The sequence below is a fragment of the Petaurus breviceps genome, unplaced genomic scaffold (assembly GCF_028583685.1).
Source record: "Petaurus breviceps papuanus isolate PSGF00001 unplaced genomic scaffold, PetGlider_PUasm1.0 577, whole genome shotgun sequence".
NCBI classification, from domain to species: domain Eukaryota; kingdom Metazoa; phylum Chordata; class Mammalia; order Diprotodontia; family Petauridae; genus Petaurus; species Petaurus breviceps.
In genome coordinates this window covers 82,955-103,784 of record NW_027186389.1, presented here as the reverse complement: position 1 = coordinate 103,784, position 20,830 = coordinate 82,955, and the positions used below count along the sequence as shown (strand labels likewise).

The window sequence follows — 20,830 nt, the reverse complement described above, 5'->3', positions numbered from 1 at the left end:
TATCTATCTATCTATCTATCTATCTATCTATCTATCTATCTATCTATGTATATACACATACATATATATTATATATACATATACATTATTGCAGTCATTCTGTAAATTGCCATTGTCCTGCTTATTTGGCTCTGCCTCAGTTTATCTTCCCATGTCTCTCTAAATTAGTCATACGCTCTCAAAGTGTAATAATATTCCAGTATTATCATATACCAGAATTTGTTCAACCATTCCTCAATCAGTGGGTATCCACTTTCTTTTGCATTTCTACTTTTGAAAATTGTTCATATCCTTTGATCACTTAATCAAAAAGTGACTTTTAGTCATATGAATATATCAATTTCTTGCCTTGGATAACAGGTTATTATCATATATTTTTGACGCAAGAATTCCTCCCGCCCCCCCCTAATAACTACTATCCTTATTCTGCCTATATTGATTTTATTTGTGCCAAACCTAGAGTTTATGCAATTTAAATGGTCTATTTCATCCTCTGAAATCACTTCTATTTCTTTTCTCATTACTAAGCCCCCCTCAAACCATGATTGTCTGGTACTTTCTTCCATTCTCAATTTTAAAATCATGTACCTCTTTATATTTATTGCTTATGTATCCAGAGGTTATTGTGGTGCAAAGGCCAGTTTAGATGCTGGTCTAAAGCGATTTTACCCCAAACTGTTTATGAGTTTTCCCCTCCCCCCCCCAATAGGGAGTTTTTTCTTAGTATATCATATTCTTGGGTTTATTCAATACTCTGCTAGCTATTGTGTTGTCTTATTTACCTAGTCTGTTCCACTGACCTATTTTATTTTTTTTTTAAAGCAGTCGGGGTTAAGTAACTTGCTCAAGGTTACATGGCCAGTTATTTCTGGGTGTGGTGCTAAGTATCTGAGCCCGGATTTGATCCCCAGGTCATCCCGACACTGGAGCCAGTACTCTTACTTGCTGGGCCACCTGGCCACCCCTATCTATTTTATTTTTAACCAGCACAAAAACTTTTGATGATTACTGATTTATAGTATAATTTGAGATTTGTTGATCCATCATTACTGGTGTTTTTTAAAAATTATTATTTCCTTTGAAATTCTTGACTGTTGAGTTTTTCTGAATGAATTTTGTTATTATATAGTTCTATGAAATAACCCTGTTGGTAGTTTGATTCATATAGCTTTCAAATAGTAGATTATTTTGGGCAGTATTTCCATTTTTATTATATTGACATAGCCTAAATATAAACAATGATTTCAATTATTTACACCTTCTTATATCTCCATAGTGGCTTTTTTCAATTCTACTTTTCCTTCTTTGTTTTCTTTCCCTGATTGAGTACCTTACCCTGCCTGAAAGTGTGTGAGAATTAACATAGGTCTGATTTCCATTACTGATCAACAAAGGGAGTTTTGGCCTACTTTTTCTGACCTAGGTTGGATCACCCCTCCTCAGGCAACCTGTAGGATCCCTGCCCTCTGGGGGGGGGGGGTCACCATATTGTTGCTGGACTAAATCTGGCACCTGTTCAATTTCACCCATTGCAGCTCAGAACTCCTAGGCTTAAGAAATTCTCTATTCCCAGCCTCCCTAGTAGTTAGGATTACAGGCAAATACTGCCACACCAAGGGGCAGTTGTATTGCTATAAATCTTGCAGAATGCCTGTTTCCTCTCAGTCCTAACAATGTTTAATTATACCATTTTAAGCTTTAAAAAATTTTATATGTGTATGGTGATATCTTATACCTTAGAGATATAAGGTGGTGCCTCAAAAGGCAACATGGCATTATGTCATGGTCCTTAACCTGGGGTCCATATACTTGTTTTTAAAAAGTATTTTGATAACTGCATTTAATCAGTTTCCTTGGTAATCCCATGAATTTTATTTTACGCACTTAAAAATGTTATTCTGAAGAGAAGCTAGAGGTTTCATCAGATTAACAGAGGTATCCATAAAAAGATGTGTCAAGATGTGCTCAAGAGCTCATTTTCAGTGACTACTGATTAGAAAAATGCAAACTAAGAGAACTCAAAGAGGAGAATGACAAATGTTGGAGGAAATGTGGGCAATTTGGAACACTAATGCGTTGTTGGTAAAGTTGTGAGCTAGTCCAACCATTTTGCAGAATAATTTGCAACTATGCCCAAAGGGCTATAAAACTGTGCATATACTTTGATTTAGCAATACCACTACTGGGTCTATTTCCCAAAGAGATAAAAGAAAAAGGGAAAGGACCTACATGTATAAAAATATTTATAGCAGTTTTTTTTTTTTGTGGCAGCAAAGAATTTGAAATAGAAGGTATGTTCATCAATTGCAGAATGGCTGAATAAGATGTTGTATATGATTGTGATGGAAAACTATTGTTCTTTAAGAAGTAATGAGCATGATACTATCAGAAAACCTGGAAAGACTTATGTGAACGAATGCAAAGTGAAGTGAGAAGAATCAGAAGAATATTATACACAGTAACAGCAATATAAAAAAAATTTTAAAAATCAAAGATCAACTGTGAATGACTTTGCTTTTCTCAGCAATACAATGATCCTAAAGTATTTTGAAGAATTTATGATGAAAAATGCTGTTTACTTTTAGAGAAAGTACTCATAGAGGCTGAATGCAAATCGAAGCATACTTTTTAAAAAACTTTATTATTCTTCGCTTTTTTTGGGAGGGTGTTTTCTTTTGCAACATGGATAATATGGCAATGTATATTGCATGACTGTATCAAATTTCTTGCTTTCTCAAGGAGGAAGGGATGGAGGGAGAGAATTTGGAACTTGAAATTAAAAAAAAAGAATGTTAAAATTGTTTGTTTCCAGGTAATTGAGAAAAGTAAAAATTAAATGGAAAAACATTCAGTGTGAGCATTTATACCTGAAAAATCCCCACAGATCAAGAGTTGGCTTGTTTTGCTGATTGTCTAGATTTCAGAAAATGGAGAAAATGGTAATAATGCATATTAAACTGAAATCTGTCCCACATCAATTGTCTGTTTTGGAAGGCTGGTTGTTCAACACTCACCAGTATATCTCTGGGATAACAGATATATGACAAAAAAGGCATCATGGATAGAAAGCTGACCTCAAAGTCAAGATGACCTGGGTTCAACTTCTACCTCTGACATATAGTGACTACATGACCTTCCCTAAGTCATTGAACTACCAGGTGCTCCAGGCAGCTCTATGAGATTGAGTTGGACAAAACGTTCTGATCTGTACTGCAAGAGGAAGCTGCTTTTTGTTGTTCACTCACTCAGTTGTGTCCAACTCTTTGTGAACCCATTGTGACACCAATACAATCAGAGGCCTGTTGGTTTAAAGGATCTGCTTGTGTGCTACCTTTTGGAGGAAGCTCATGTTTATAGAGGGTTTCTACTCTCATATTCTTCTATGTCCCTTTGGATTTTGGGAAAATGGGGCACATGAAAAATGAGGGAGAGGTCTTCCCTCTCATGACTGAAATGGAGGGCAAAGAACATAAATGTGAACATGATACAGGCTGAATGGAGATGACAGTACCAAGTGACAAAGGTGCAGCTCCTCAAGAAGAAATAAAGACCTGCTTATGGGCCCAAAGGACCATTTTAGCACAAGGATCGCCATTACAGACCATTTGAAATGTCACATGTAGAACGTAATACCAAAGGTTAAACCTGTTAATACTGAGGAACTTGACAACTGGATGGAATGATGTCTGTTACCTGCTTTTACCCAGTATCAAGAGGATGGGAGATGACATTTGATATTATAGTATCACCTACTCAGTTACAGTGTTAGGTATCACTGTGATCAGGAATGGTAACTCTTCCCTTAACATCCATCTTCCTTCCCACTATTCAGGCCTTCCTGTAATCAGGCAGGCTTTGTAACCATCAGCAATACTCTCAATCAGTGGTTTTTCACTCTAAGGCCTCTCAACAGTCATCTCACTATGAAAAGGCTTCAAATCAATTTGACTTTTCTGATGGTGAGGAGCATTCCCCAGTCTAATGCCTTTCCAAATGCATCATTTTCATGATATTTCACTCAAGTAGGATTTCTCCAGGGACAAGAGATGAAAGCATTTTTTTTGTCATATGTGTCATATTTATAGGATCTCCCTCAACTAAAAACGTAGAATCTTTGAGAGCAGGGATTGCTTAATTTTTGTTTTTCTATACCCAGTGATTAGCAAAATGACTTACATAAATAGAACACTTAATATCCGTGGAATTTTAATTCCATTTCATCTGTTCCATCGAAGGAGCAATGGACCTGGAGTCAGGAAGTCCTGGGTTCAAATTCAGCCTTAGACACTTCCTAGCTGTGTGCCCTGAGGAAATGACTAATTTCTCTTAGTCTCATTTTCCGCATCTGAAAAAAGGGGATGATAATAGCACCAACTTCCCAGGTTTGTTGTGAGGACCAAATGATATGATATTTGTAAAGCACTTTACCATCCTTAAAGCGCTATACAGATGTTGGCAAACATTATTTCTAAGGCTTCTTCTCCAGAGGGAATTTTCTTATGTCTAACAAATACTGAGCCCTTGGTACAGGTCTTCCCACATATTAATCTTATTCATAAGGTTTCTCTCTGTTATGAATTCTCTGAAGTACTGTAAAGGATGAGCTCTGGAAGAAGGCCTTCCCACATTCATTACATTTACAAGGCTTCATTCCATTCTGAAGATAGATATCTGATAAGGTCTCTGCTACATCTAAAAGCCTGTACATGCTAATTACATTTATAAAGTTTTTATCTGGTTTAAATTATCAGAAAAACTGTAAGAAATGAGCTCCAGATGAAGGCCTTCCCGTATTCATTACATGTATAAAAACGTTTCTCCAGGATGGATTTTCTGATGGTTAATAATTCCTGTGTCCTGACTGAAGACCTTTCCAAATTCATTGCATTCATAAACTTTCTCACCAGTGTGAATTCTCTGATGGTAAATAAGAGAGGAGTGTTGGATGAAGGCTTTACCACATCCATTCCACTCATGGGACTTTTCTCTACTGTGAATTCTCTTATGTACAGTAAGGTGTCCACTCTGACTGAAAGCCTTCCAACATTCATTACATTTATAAGGCTTCTCTCCAGTGTGGATTCTCCGATGGCAAATAAGGGCTGTGTGTTGGATGAAGGCCTTACCACATTCATTACATTCATGAGGCTTTTCTCTGCTATGAATTCGTTTGTGTAAAACAAGGGATGAGTTCTGGGTGAAGGCTTTCCCACATTCATCACATTTATAAGGCTTCTCTCCAGTATGAATTATTTGGTGTCTAAGAAGTTCTGAGTTCCAACTAAAAGTCTTCCCACACTGATAACACTCATAAGGTTTCTCTCTAGTATGAGTACTGTGATGTACAGTAAGAGATGAACTACGGGTGAAAGCCTTCCCACATTCATCACATTTATAAGGCTTCTCTCCAGTATGAATCCTCTGATGTAAAGTAAGAGATGAACTCTGGGTGAAAGCCTTCCCACATTCATTACATATATAAGGCTTCTCTCCAGTGTGAATTATTTGATGTCTAATAAGTTCTGAGTTCCAGACGAAGGCTTTCCCACACTCACTACACTCATAAGGTTTCTCTCCAGTATGAATTTTTTGATGTCTAATAAGTTCTGAGCTCTGGCTAAAGGCCTTCCCACAATCATTACATTCATAGGGTTTCTCTCTGATGTGAATTTTCTGATGAGCAGTAAGTGATAAGTGATCTGTGGAGGATTTTCTATGTTCATTACTTGCATAATGTTTATCTTCATTATGAATTTTCTGATGATAAATAAGTTTTGCATTCTGACTGAAGGTCTTCCCACACTGGCTATGTTCATAAGAGTTGTCTCCAGTAGGAAGTTGGGGGTGTCCAGTAAGGGCTGTGCCCCAGCTGAAGGCTATCTCACATTGATTATATTCATATGTTTTCATGCCTGTATGTTTGCCAAAATATTGAGTATGATCTGGCTGATAATTAAAGTGTTCCCCACGTTCATCACACCTGGAATGTTCTTTCCTGGATGTCCCTTTAGTATGCTGAATTAGGTCTGAATATGGTGGGAAGATCCGGCCATGTGTATCACTTCCATCATGACTGTCACCTACAAGAATGCTCCCTTGGAGAGAAAGGCCTGACCCTGGGTTGAAGTTTCTTCCAAATCTGTCACATTGCTGGCCTCTCCCTCTGCTTATGGCCTTCTTGGGTGTAACTGCTAATTTCCTAGAAGGACTTTCCTGGCTGTCTTGCTTCTTGTCTGCCTTGACATCACAAACCCAGGCTTCTCCCAATTCAAAATTCCAAGGCCTGTTACTGATGACATTCTTCCAGGATGACTCTTCTGGGGAGATGTGCTGCTCTGGAATAGATCCTTTGATTTTCGGTCTCAGCTCCCAATCTGAAGGAAAAAAAAACCCAACAACATAAATCTATCTTCTTCCTGCTATCAGGGAAAGGAAGTGTTTAAGTTTAGTCTCACCTCTTATTTCCTCAAAGACAATAATCTTCATCCTTGAAAGGGCAGAATCAATGCTAACACAATCTCACAACCACACTTTCAAAGAGGGATCTACTCTAGAAAGGACATTGAAATACATGATAACCCTGAGGCCTCCCAGCTCCCCTGCAACATAAGAAAGGCAGAGACTATTATTGTGTTTTACAGGTGAGCCAACTGAGGCACAGAATGGTTAAAGAGAGAATCAACATCACATTGTGCCCAAGGGCCCTGCTGGGACTCAAGAACTGAGATCTCGTGTGATGATTTGTGTAGTGTCGACCTTCAGCACAGGGAGAAGGTGTAGATGATGAAGGTGTTCAAGGTGTAGATGATGTAGGTGTAGCCAGACCTTCATAAACCTAAGAAGGTCATATCATTGTCACCCTCAGGCAGTCCCAACATAAATACCCCCTTTGAGTATTCAAAGAACTTGCAAAGACAACAGAGAGAACTCTGTTATAAATATTGGAAAAATCATGGGGAACAAGAAAGGCAGCCAAAGGATAGCGTGAGGGAACCAGGATGATTTTGGAAAAGAGGAATTCAGGAAACCACAAACGGCCAAGTCTGACACAGATGCTCAACTGAATTCCAGAGTAGATTCCAAAGTGTATGGCTGTGAGCAATGGAAAAGTGAGGGTGCAAATCAGCCAAGTTGCACTAACAACACTGTTTTTGCCGAAGGATCTTTCAGCCTCTTCCATTACACTCAGTGGCCATGATGCACTTGGACTTTTGCTACCTACCTGACAAAATCTTTCATGAGAGAAGGCATGTATACAACATGGACATGCCACACGGCTGGCTCTCAGGGATTTTTCTGAAGACCTGTTGAATGAACTGTTGCTGTCTGGACACAGCTCCCCAATACGGTTAATTTGTTTTTAACCCAATGAAGAAGTTGATATGCATCCCAACCATTTTTCATTCTATTCTATTTAGTCCAATGTTCTAGCTCATTGGTCCCTTTTGCCCCCTCTTGAAGAACTTGCCATATGATGACCATGTCACACAAAGAGACCTGTTTTACTACTGAACGTTATCCCATCCTTTTCCCTCTACCATAACACCAAGGGGCAGTGAAAATCTCCTCTCTGTCTTGTATCCCTCTCAGGGATTGGGATGGTGCCATAGACCTATTAAGCAATGGAAAAGGAGGTGGAAGTAGGGCTTCTGGCCAAAGACTCCCAAAGAACGGTGAAGGAGAAAGCTGGGTGTTACTGAAGACCACTCTTTCTCCAAGGATGAAGTCAAATATTATGAAAAAATATTTTCAGGAATTAGGTGGTAACCTCAGGTTAGCTACCCCCTCTCAGAGCCCTTACTTACGCTCTTACATGACTTTGGCAAAAGAGAGAATCTTGGGACTGCCAGTTAAACGTCATGTGGGGAGGGGTCTGTGTGAGGCACTGAGAGGACCAACAGCATCATTCCTGAGACCTAGATAAGTAAAAGATACTTAACCACCATGAGAGAGCAAGGCTATGAGGAATTCAAATAGTTAACTGCCATCTTTTAAAGACTTTAACTGTCACAGGGTGGAGAAGACAGAGGAGAATTCACAATAAGAAAGAGTGTAACATTCTTTCGCTTCTGACGAGAAAACGGAGTTAAATCTTATTCTGTGGAGACAGCAGCTTAGTTAACATTTCTGAGAGGAATTGAGTCAAATATTCTGAGGAGAATTGACTGGTCACCCAGGTGTTCATTCCAATGTTTGACGAGTCGGCAGTTGACAAGTGAGAGGACAATGACTTTTTCCTTCATCCACTTTGCTAGAACATAGGAATGACTTTGGCCATGATTGTCATCAATATTTAAAACATTTAAGATATACTCTTTTATGATTCTTTCTTATTGACAACTTAATACAATTAATATATTTGACAATATTAACATATTGTTAATACATAATACTGTTAATAAATTATAAAGCCAGTAACAGTGATGCGTGTTAAATTTATCAGATTGGGATTTGAGAGGGAAAGAGGAGAAAAAACCTAAGAGAGGAGTTTTTCCCAGTTCTTCTGAGGTAGGGCTCAAGTTAATTTGTTGATAAACTAATTAAAGAGATTTTACATTTTAGTAATTTTAATGGCATTATCAGAATGAACACTTCAATTGCCTTTGAACCTGGTGAGAGAAAGAATAAGGTAATGAGTTAGTATCAGGATGACAGGAGGGGTTCCAAGCATTTGTCCTCCAGAGTACGTGACAGGTATTGGATGATAGTTCCACCCCTCCCAGCAGGAGTTGCTATGTTTAGGGTTTTGTTTATGGGATCTCTACATGTTGGAGTATAGATGCTTGTTATAGAGATAAAGAAGATTTAGGAAAGACCACATGCTGGACAACAACTAGACTGGTTGGGAAGGTACTTTAAGGAGAGTTTCCTGTCCAACATTTCCAGAAAACGATTACTTGAGCTAATGGTAACAGCAGGCTGGTTTTACTCACTCACCTGCAAAGGAAGCTCTTGGATCTCCTCTCTCCAGCATCCATGGGGCTGCCCCCTGTTCCAAGTGGGAGATCACATCTGGTTTGCAGACTGGAAACCCTGCTCATGGTAAATAGGGAACTGCTGAGGAGAGAGGAACCTCAGAATTCAGACCTTTTTCAGGGAAGGCAGCCCATGCTAGGTAGTACCAGGGTAACTGTCCACAGGGCCCCTGAAGGATAATTGGCATGGTGTCCCTGGGAAGGGGGTAGGGAAATTTAGAATCAGAAAGAAAATTAGGCCATTTGTCCATCTCCCTGACGAGAAGCATGTATGTGAATATGTTCCATTTTCCAGTATTTGCACTGAGATGGACCAGATGATAAGATCCTAAGACTGAGAGGCAGTTGGACCTCAGCAGCTGCTGTTCTCATTTTACAGATTGGGAAGCTGAGGCCAGGGAGAGAAAGTGACTTGCCCAAGGCCACATGGGAGGTCAATGTCAGAGGCAAGATCAGACATGAGAATCAGTCTGTCCAAAAGTGAAAAAGACTGGGCTGCCATGGGAAGGAGCAGCTTGGCACAGCAGAGTGTTATCCACTTAGAGTCAGGAAGGCATGAGTTCAAATCATGATTCAGATTCTTAGTAGCTGTGTGAGCCTGAGCAAGTCACCAACCTCTGCTAGCCTCAGGTTCCTCATCTCTAAAGCGGGGACGCCAAGAGCACCTGCCTCACAGGGCTATCGTGAGGGTAAAATGAGACAGCCTGTAAAGTGCTCTGGAAGCCCAAAGGTGCTACAGAAATGCTACATCATCCCCAACAACAGCTCCCTTGGCCAGGGCACCACAAGCCAAGCCGCTCATCAGCCCAGGCAGGAGTTCCCTCGACGGCCTCTGAGGCCACTTCTGCCTCTGATGTTGCATTGTCCTAATTCTGTCCTTCATCCCAAATGACACAGGATGTGTATGTGAATGACTGCATGATTCTGCACTGCAAAGCAAGAGTGAGGCTAGTGACCTTGCACAGCCTCCCTCCCTTCAATCCCAGTCATGTCACCATCTTCCCAATGTCAGAGGAGAACAGGGAGCACAAGTGAGGTGCTCCATCTTTCACCCCCCAAGGATCAGGAATCTCTGGTCTTGAACAACTGCTAAACATCTAAAATCTTGTACAACACATAGGAGGGGAAAGGGACGAAGAAGCCCCATCCCGGAGCTGATGCAGGATCCCAGGGCCAGGCTGCGGAAGGGGAAGGTGGCAGGGTGCGGTGGGGGGTCCTTACCCAGGGAGACCAGGTTCCTATAGTTCTCCAGCATCACCTCCTTGTAGAGTTTCTTCTGAGAGGCATCCAGGAAGCACCACTCCTCCTGGCTGAAATCCACAGCCACATCCTTGAATGACACAGATTCCTGAAACTCCCAAGATGCAGGAGTGAGAGACGGAAGGGACTCTGGAGGTCATCTGTCCAACTCCTATTCCTGAGATGCTGCCCAAAGGCCACAGGACAGCTAAGAGGCAGGGTCAGGAGGGGAACCCAGATGACCCAATTCTTAGGCCCAGCTCTTTCCGCTCCTCCAGGCTGCCTTCTATGGTCAGCTCTCAATACCATCTCCTTATGGGAGACCCAACCAAGCCTTGCGCCTCACTCTAACTGCCAAGTCACACAACTGGTAACACCCTGCTGGCCTGTACTTCATCGTTACATACACAATAGTCACACCTGAGAAGCAATCACAACAAAGATGAATTTCTAGGCAGAGATAACACAGCAAACACTCTCCATTCCTAACTGGTGCTATTTCTTTTATTATATATACATTTTCCCCCACTTAATATTTTATTTTTCCAACTACATGTAAAAATGATTTTCAACACTTGACTTTTATAAGATTCTGAGTTCCAAATTCTTTTCTTTCTCCTTCCCTCCCCTTCTCTCTCCCAAAGACAGCTAGCAATCTGATATAGATGTACAATCATATTAAACATATTTCTGCATTAGTCATGTTGTGAAAGAAGGATCAGAACAAAAGGAAAAAAATCATGAGAAAGAAAAAAAAACAAGTGAAAACAGTAAGCTTCAATCTGCATGGAGATTCCATAGTTCTTTCTCTGGATGTGGATGGCATTTACCATCATGAATCTTTTGGAACTGTCTTAGATACTGTATTTCTAAGCAGAGACAAGTTTATCAAGTTGGTCATTACACAATGTTGCTGTTACTTTGTACAATGTTCTACTGGTTCTGCTCATGTCACTCAGCACCTGTTCATATAAGTCTTTCCAGGTTTTTCTAAAATCTGCTTGCTCATCATTTCTTAAAAAACCAATAGTATTCCTTTACATGCATATACCACAACTTGTTCAGCCATTCCCCAATTGATGGGCATTGCCTCAATTTCTAATTCTTTGCCACCACAAAAAGAGCTGCTACAAACATTTTTGTACATGTGGGTCCTTTTCCCTTTTTTATTTTGTTTTTTTTTGGCAGGCAGTTGGGGTTAAGTGCCTTACCCAAGGTCACACAGCTAGGATTTGTGTGTGTGTGTGTTAAGTGTCTGAGGCCGGCTCCAAACCCAGGTCCTCCTGACTCCAGGGCAGGTGCTCTATTCACTGCACCACCTAGCCACCCCATCCCTTTTTTTTTTAATGAACTCTTTGAGATACAGACATAGTAGTGGTATTGCTGGGTCATAGTTCCAGATTGCTCTCCAGAATGTTTAGTTCTAACTAGTGCTATTTCTACTGGATCAGAAGGAGTCCCCACTGAAATTGAGGTCATGACTTGAATTAAAATCCTTCCCCAGACCCTTGCTAGATATGTGACCTTGGGCAAGCCAGATCATCTCTATCTGCCTTATTTTTCTCATCTGTCATATTATCTCATCTATCATCACATAAAAATGGTGTGATGATAGCCCCTAATACCCAGCCTTGTCCTGAGGTTCAAATGAGATCATATTTGTAAAGTGTTTTGCAAACCTTTAAGTGCTTTCTAAATGCTAGCTGTAGTTATTACTGATCTCACAACTTCACACACAATAATTTAAACCATCTGACTGAAGGTGGAATGTAGCCTCATAGGGTTCCTGCACTTATTATGTTAAGACTTTACATTTATCCCTGTTCCCTTTCTTCTCATTCAATTTAGTCTAAGGTCCAGACCAGGCACCCTGAAGATGTCATTCAATCCATTAGCTCTCCTTTGTGTCATCTTCACATTTGAGAAGTGTGCCACCAATGCCTTGGTCCAAGCCATTGACTGTAAGGTCCCATGGCAAAGCAGAGAGACTGGGGCAGTCCAATAAAGACCTCCTTTCCAATGTGATGCTGAATTACCAAGGGCTACTCTTTCCTTCCGAATATTCAACCAATTCCAAATCCTCCTTATGAGGCCATCATCTAAACCACATCTTTCCACCTTTTCTCCATGAAAAACACAAAGACCAAATGGCTCATTACAAAAGCTAGTTAAGTCCTACCTAGCTCACTTACTGATTCCATTCTAATAATAGGCCCCAAAAGAAAAAAAGGGTAGCCTGGCATGACCCATTCCCAATGACTCCATGTTGACTCTTTGGGATCACTGCTGCCCTGTCTGGATATTTTAGGGGAACACTGCATATGGTGTCTATGAATTAGACAATAATACAATGAGATGGATTCAAAATTGGCTGGCTGAACTTAAAGAGTAACTGTTAACAGGTCATTGGCAACATGGCAAGTTTTCAGTAAAGGACCTCCTCCCCTCCCCAGGGATCTGTGCTTGAACTTATTTTAAGTGACTTGAATAAAGGCATAAATGGAATGCCCATAGCATTGGCAAATCACACCAAAGTGGGAGGCATAGCTAACATGGCAGGCTCAGGACCTAAAAGGAGCTTGACAGATGTGGGCATTGGGCTGAATTCATTCAGATGAGATTCAAGAAGAATAACTGTAAATTCATATACTTGAGTGCAAAAAATCCACTTCATAAGTGCAATATGGGGAAGGCAGAGTCAAAGTACAGTTATTATGAAAAAAGAGTGTAAGCTCTTTGAGTAAGATGTGTGAGAGGGTGGCCAAAAATCCCTATTTTTATTGTGTACCACATTTTAAGAGGGGCAGAGCTTGCAGGACTAGGGAGTTGATAACCCTACTGCACTCAATCCCCATCAGACTTCATTTGTGCTCTATTCTGGGTGCCACAGTTTAAGAAGGACAATCATAAGTTGGAGACTTTCCAGAAAAGGGCAACCATGGCGGTCAAGTGCCTGGAATCCATGACAAAGGAGGATAAGCTGAAGGTACTAGTCTTGTTTAGCATAGAAAATAAGAAGACTAGGGGTGGGAGGGGGATATGATATCTGTATTCAAACATATATTTGAAAGACTGTCCCACGCAGAAAGAATTAGACTTATCCTCTTTGGCTGTAGAAGGTAGAAACAGCAGAGATGGGGACATGTTAGAAAGAGATCCATTTAAACTGAATGGAAGAAAACCTTCTTAACAACTGAGTTGTCCAAAAGTGGAATGATCTGCCCAGAGATGTGATGGGTCCCCCTCCAAGGGGGTCTAAAGCAGGTATGTTACACTGGGGATTCTTTCTGGGTAAGGGTTGGACTAAATGGCCAATGAAGTCCCTTCTAACTCTCAAATTCTGTGAGGCTGTGAGACTTTGGCAAAAGTTCTCTGGTTGTTTTGGGGGACAAAAGGGTCAGATGTGGTTAGAGGATACCACATGTAGGTGGGTTTGGAGGTAATTAAAAGACTTCACTCAAAGAGGAGTCATTGTGGTGCCATGTTACTTTGGAATGCCTCTAGAGATGGTGGTCCAGGGTGTTTGGTCCTGGGCTGTTCAACTTGTACCTTGAAAATCTGTGATCCTATGAACTTTTTCTTTTTTGTAATGACAGCTAATATAATCTCTGTCCTAATGGAGCTTACATTCTAATAGGGGAAGACAACATATGTAGGAGAGTGGTATTTGGATAAAGGAAGTCACAGTGATGGTACTAGAGTCATAGGGCAATTGAGTGATGATGGAAGTATCTTTTCCAGGAATGGTAGTATTGACTAATCACTTTTTCAGAGTTAGAGTTGGAAGGGGATGGAGGGATGGGTATGTGAGGATTGTTGTGGCATGAAGATATGGCAGGTCTGGATCAGGAATGCTCACCAACTAGAAGCCTGGAGCCTTGATGAAGAAGGCAGTGTGCCAAGTTGGACAGGGAGACTGGAGAGCAAGCGTCTGGTGCAATGAAAATAGTCACTTTGAAACAACCAGATATTCTTTCAAGGCTCAGTTCATGTTACTATCTAAAAAAATGTTTTTCTCCCTGATGCCCTCCATTTCTTAGTGCTCACTCCCCAAATTATGTTGTATTTACTTGGCATACGCCTTGTATTGACTTACCTTGTTTATGTTATTTCCTCTGATTAGAACATAATCTCCTTGAAGCCAGGGACTGTTAGATTTTGCTTTTGCATCCCCAGCACCCAACACAGTGCCTTATATATAATGGGCATTTAACAGTGCAAATAAGGAATATCATCAAGTGGTTGTATTATTTTAATTCGTACTGTATATTTCCCTTGGACTAGAAGCAATCATTCTAACTTTGAAGAATGTGAATTTGAATATCTGTGACCACTTCATGGGATTCATTATTTGCACTAATTGGGACCTGGCTGTATTTGGGACCTTCCCTTTTTTGAATGTAAGGATAAAGGAGAGAGGATTACATAGCAGGGTTTCACAAAAGGAATTTAATAAGACACCTTTTTTTCTACCATGATCCAGGAAACTCATTCTTGAGATGACCTCATCAGCCTTAGGAATCCACCTCATCAGGCTCTGACCTCTTTCACCCTCTGTCTCAGATTGGAGGGTGGGGTCATGAGCTCCAAACCTCCATTTAAGGAGACAGCTCAGCTCAGACACCTTGCGGTACTACTCTGGGGCTTCTCTGACCTCTCTGCTATGCCCCAGGAAGATGATTATTGGGATAACCTCGCCTGCCCCTCACACACACACACACACACACACACACACACACACACACTCTCTCTCTCTCTCTCTCTCTCTCTCTCTTCAGTTTCCTTTTGGGTTCTGTCTTCTCCGTTAGAGGGTAAGCTCCTTGAGGGTGGGGACTATCTCTTTTCTACATTTAGATCCTCAGTGTAGCACTGTGACTGAATGTAGCAGATGCTTGAGTAAATGTTCATTGACTATTGACTATTTTTTGTAGCCCTGGCATCAATTGCTCTTCCAAAGATTCATACAGTTGTCTTTATAAATTCAGCATCAGCCAAGCATTTATTTCTTTAGTTCCTCAAATTTCTTTCTGAGATAGGGTTGTTTAGCAGTGCTTATATTTTGAAAATCGGTTATCTTCCATTTTATAGATTTTCCTCTATCTCCTTACATGCTGTTTGGTGGCTATAGGCGTGTGTAGCATGTAAATCTTCCCTCCCCACACCCCCCACTATGAATTCACCCTATTCTTGATACCCGACATAGTACAATGACACACAGCAGGCACTTATGACATGCTGACTGATTCTTTTAAAAACTTTATTAATCTGATTTTGTTGCTTTTGTGATAAATTTTAACATTATCAATTTCATCTCAGAAATTTTGGATGTTTTTAAAAAGACCAACTCTTAACCTTTCTATAATTTTTTCTATTTATTCTATTTTCTCTCATTTTCAAGATTTCTTCACTGGTACTTGTTTGGGGGTTATTTGATTTTTCTACTTTATTTCAGGCTCACTTTATGAATGTTCTTTTTCTATTTTGTTAGTCTTTAGAAATTTATTTTCCCTTTCAATTAGCTTCATTCCCCAAATGTTGTGTCTTTATCATTCTCTTTAACATTTTGATTGATTTTTTTGACTCACTCATAACCACCTGAGAGGTGGTAGGCATTCCTTCCTTGGAGGCCTTTAAGCTTATATCAGGTCATGTAAGTTGTAGGGGAAATTCCTTTTGTGTAGGGATTGGATTAGATGGACACAGATCCTTTTCAAAATTCATTAATCAGAATGTCATTGTCTAAATTTAAATTTATATTTTGTTTCTTGCCTTAACCACCATACTGATGCTTGTAAAGGCCTTTAATATTGTGACCTTTTCAGATTTATTTATGAGTTCTTTTCATCCTACCATGTTTCCCCGATAATAAGACCTATCCCGAAAATAAGCCCTCTCCTTACTGTGTAAGATTCCTCTAAAATAAGCCCTACCCCGAAAATAAGCCCTATTAAGATTGCTACTGTAGTGAAGGTGATCCCCTGCGCTACACACTACATTATGGTACCCTCTGTATGCACCATCCCCCCCCTCCCCCGGTGAAACGCACGCCACGCTCCGAGCTGCATCCAATCAGAACTATAGCAGTGAGCACGTCATCCTGTTCTTACCCAGTGATTTGCTTATTGAATAAAGGTACATTTTTTTTGTTCACATTTATCTGTTTATTAAAATTGCTGTCAATGTTCATTAAAATAAACCCTCCCCTGAAAATAAGCCCTCTGGTGTTTTTCTGTCCAAAAAAAAAAATAAGACAGTGTCTTATTATCGGGGAAACACGGTAGCACACATGTTTTTCTAAAGTTACCATATGATGCTAAGAATAGGTATATTCTTGAATATTCCCATTCAGAAGTCTTTTAAATCTAATTTTCCCAACAGTCTGTTTGGTCTATGTTTTCTTTTTTGTTAGATTTATCTGGTTCTTAAAAAAAATAAAAGAACATTAAAGTCTCTAGTTATTGTATTAACCCTAACTCTTTTTCCTTAAACAATCTGGAGGCTTTGCCATTTGGTCAAGACATATTTATTGATGACAAAGTTTCATTGTTTATTGTGACTTTTAAGCGTAGTGTCTTCTGGTTAGTTTCTTGATGTTGTATACTGTTGCCTTATTTGAAATTCTGACCACAACTCAGGCTTCTCTGCAAAGAACTCAGGGAAAGAACATTCAATGCCAGGCCCTCGTTTCTCCTGTGTCTCTAATTTTCACGTCTTTGCTCTTTATAAATTCTCCCGTCATGGTCTTGCTTTGCATTAAGAAATTTAGTTCCTTCCATGGCCCCCTATGTATTGGTTGCCATTCAAAGACCTTTACAACCTGGCTCCAACCTGTCTTTGGGGACCTATACATTATTCCCCATCATGCATGGCACTCTTTCATCTCAGTGTGGTCAATCTCATCCACTGACTCTGTATCCTGGAACATGCTGTCCTTGTCTTCCACAGCCCCTGGGATGCCCCCTCTCCTCCCTGCTAGGGTTCTTTAGAGCTCAGCTTAAATAGCACTGTCTGCAGATGGCCATTCAGAGTTCCCTGACCTCTCCTCCCAGCTGAACAAAGGGAGGGAGGGAAGGAAGGAAGGAAGGAAGGAAGGAAGGAAGGAAGGAAGGAAGGAAGGAAGGGGAGAGAAAAAGAGATGGAGGGAGGGATGGAGAAAAGATTTTTGCCTTTTGTGATATAGTATCCCAAGATCTCTTCTGCTTTTTAGTAGAAACTACCAGGTCGTATGAGATCTTTACTGCCTTTTACTACCCCATGTTTAACTGGTTGCCAAGCCCTTTTCAACCTTAAAGTCCTCCCTCAATGCTAGCTACAATAATAAGGCTGCCTAGGAGGACACAATGGGGCCTTCTTTCTGAGAGCACCTCCCATTTTCCTGTTTATATCTTTTTGGTACATGATTGTTTGTATATTGTCTCCCCCATTTGTCTGGATGTTCCTTGAGGGCAGGGGCCGTGTTTTTGCCTTTCTTTGTAGCCCCAGTGTTTAGTACAGTGCCTGGGACATAGTAGACACTTTACAAATGCTTGTTAAAAGCTGGGATAACTCTTTGGTGGGCAGTTGAGGTGTGAGGGAGGGAGCCCAAGAAAGCTGGAGGCTGATGGGCACAACAATTTGAGTGATAGTGGCCTGCCAAGCAGCCAGGACCTTCTGCTTCCCCCTGCCCTATAGTAGGAGCCCAGGCCAAAGCTAAGAGATCATATTTCCCTTTGGAGGAAGTTGGGGTCAGGGGAGGCCCCTGGACCTGGAGAATGAGGCAGCACATGGAGCTGGGTTATCCTGCAGACATATAACATGGGGCTTCTACACGGGTGTGATTTAACCCACATGTCATGTGGGGCCCAGGGCTCAGACAGGTGCAATGCACAGGGAGCAGGGGTGACGACTTGTTCCTTAGGGACCTGATTGGAGGAAGAGAACTTTGCCCCAGAGAAGGCGAATGGCCCCTGGGCCCCTGGCAGCTGCTGTCAGCCCTCATGCCAAGGGTGGCTTTCCACAGCTGTTTTCCTCATGGTTCTCTTTTACATTTCGGAGATAATGGATGTTCTCTCTCCTTGGTCCTGGGGGCTTCCTCACCACCCCAGCTTCCACTGAAAGGGAAAATTCGATAAGGCTGGGGTTTTTAATATTCTTTATATTAAGGATTCCTTCTCAGAATCATGTTTTTAACCGCACAAAATGAACAATGAAGTATTACAAAGGACACTGATTATGTTGAAATACACTTATCCAAATGTTTAAAAACAATATTTTGGGCAGCTAGGTGGCACAGTGGATAGAGTGCTGGTCCTGGAGTCAGGAAGACCTGAGCTCAAATCTGGCCTCACACTTACTAGCTGTGTGACCCTGGGAAAGTTGCTTAACCCTATTTGCTTCAGTTTCCAAATCTGTAAAGGGAGCTGGAGAAGGAAATGGCAAATCACTCCGGTATCTCTGCCAGAGACTCCAAATGCAGTCACAGGGGAATAACAATGCAGCTCTGTTTTAACGGGGAAAAAAATTCAACCATTTTCCTTCTAATATCTCGCCGTGACAGAAGTAATCATATTAATTGGGTTGGCAGCCTCTGGTTCTGCCAAGCAACTGAGACAGTGGAAGCGGTGGTGTGAAGATGACCAACACGGCATCTCTGGTGGGGCTGAGGCAGGGTGTGGCCAACTGTGGCTGCCCACGCCCATGCAAGCTCGAAGGCAGTCTGCCTGGACCTCTGCAGTGGGGATGTGTCTCAGTCTGCTCACCTCACGTTTCTTCTGCAATAGTGTGGGTGCTACGAGGTTAAAGGTCAAACTGGACCGAAGCCAAGATGCTGGACACTTCTGGCTAGCAGTGAAGAACACCGAAGAAAGGCAAAAACACAACCCTGCCCTCAAGGAGCTTCCAGATAAATGGGGGAGACAATACAATGGAAGGGAATCAGGAAGTAGGCCATCCGTCTAGTAGTTAAAGGGGGAAAAGGGCGGCCTTCGTAGTCCTGCCCTTCCATGTAGTTAGCCAAGAAGGGCACAAGTGCCCTGCCTCTCTCTTGGCCTCCCCTACTACGGCCAAGCTCAACACCAGAGGTCCTTGGGAACTCTGGGGAAAAACCATCTGTTAGACTCTGTCAGGTGCTGCATCTTAAGTCTCCATGGCAACGCCATCTGAAAAGGAAGTCAGCCTAGGGTGCAAATATCAGATGGCCCCAAGGTCCCTTCCACGACTGGGATTCTTAGACTTAGCCTAACTTAATGGGAACAGATAAATGTTTGTCGAATAAACTCACCTGGGCCACAACTCTCTGGATCCCAGTGGAGACCCCCTCCTGCTCCATGCTCCTCTCTTAGGCAAGGCCGGAATTTTCGCCAGCTGGGCTGGAAAGAGAAAATGAGTCATTAGGGAACACGGCTTTCCTTGAACCTCTCAGATGGACCACCAGCAATCCTGCCCAGAACCTTGGGAGGAAAGGAAGGCTTCACACTATTATTTTCATCTTACTGTGTTTGCCCGCCCAGGCTTGGTGGGCAGGACTGACCCAGAATAGCCTGACTAGTCCACATGGGAGCCTGCCTTGAAATCCCAATTTCTTCCCTTACATGTTGGCCAGCCAGCCCAGTTTCTGCACCTTCTCTTCTCTGGAAGCTGAGCCCATAGAGCTGTGTGATGCTGAGGGCAGGGCCCTCCTTGGGACTTCACTCTGCTGGTCCTTGAGTGGGAGGTTCAAAGGAGATGATAATCTCCCCAGTAATTCCTCAGAAATCAAAAAGGTAAGATACCCAAACTGCCTAAGGGAGGCAGCCCAGATCAGGCTTGGAAACTAGGAAATCCTGAAAATAAACACCTTCAACCATCCTCTACCAGTCCCTGCTTCTCCCTCACCTTGGGAGGTCCTGGGGCTCGGAAGGGGCCTGGCCCTCCTCGAGCTAGCTATGAATCTCACCTCCCCCTGCTCCCTACCCCCCCAGGCCCCAGCCCACCAAGGAAGAGGGCCTCAGGAGAGAGTCCAGCAGGAGAGGGGGCTCTGTGGAAGACTGCTGGGGAGGGGGCAGGAGGTAAGAAGTGGGGATCTAGCCCAAGGGAGCAGGGAATGGCAGAACATGGGTCATTGAAGGGGCCTTGGGCAGGGGTTACAGGGAATGTGGGGCTCTCGATTCCAGACTTGGTTAACTTACCGTAGATCCCGAGGAGGGGGAGGGGGCAAGCAACCCCTGGGCCCCTAGAGTGAGCAGGTTGGGGTCTTGGCGAAACCTGGGGGCATGGGGGCAGGAGACACCTGGGTCCTGTGGGCAGGGGTGAAAGGAAGATGCCTGGGTTCAAATGAGGAGGTAGGGGATGCCTGAGCCCCCAGGGGTGGAGGGGAGTTACAGGATGGGGTGTGTGTGTGTCTAAGGGGGCAGGGATGGGGGTGGGAGGCACAGGGCGTCTGGGTCCCTGGGGTGGCAGAGATGCTGGGGGGATGGGGCCAGGGGATGCCTGGGATGGGGGTGGGAGGCACGGGGCATCTGGGTCCCTGGGGTGGCAGAGATGCTGGGGGGATGGGGCCAGGGGATGCCTGGATCCCGGGGACGGATGGGGGTGGGGGGCACGCCTGAGTTGGGGGGCGTGTGAAGGGGGCCAGGGGATGCCTGAGTCCCAGGGAGGGG

The 20,830-nt window shown here is 42.5% G+C and overlaps 1 protein-coding gene across 1 annotated transcript; it reads right to left on the bottom strand.

Annotated features, from left to right (window-relative positions):
- Nucleotides 1-2,336: 2,336 nt before the first annotated feature.
- Nucleotides 2,337-20,470, bottom strand: LOC138173311 (zinc finger protein 879-like). The gene is made up of 5 exons (XM_069103292.1): nucleotides 20,360-20,470; nucleotides 19,474-19,561; nucleotides 10,197-10,323; nucleotides 8,938-9,033; nucleotides 2,337-6,374 (listed from the first exon to the last, which is right to left on the bottom strand). Exons 2-5 carry the CDS (start codon nucleotides 19,519-19,521, stop codon nucleotides 4,798-4,800), a joined length of 1,848 nt encoding a protein of 615 aa, XP_068959393.1. The 5' UTR covers nucleotides 19,522-19,561; nucleotides 20,360-20,470; the 3' UTR covers nucleotides 2,337-4,797.
- Nucleotides 20,471-20,830: the final 360 nt, after the last annotated feature.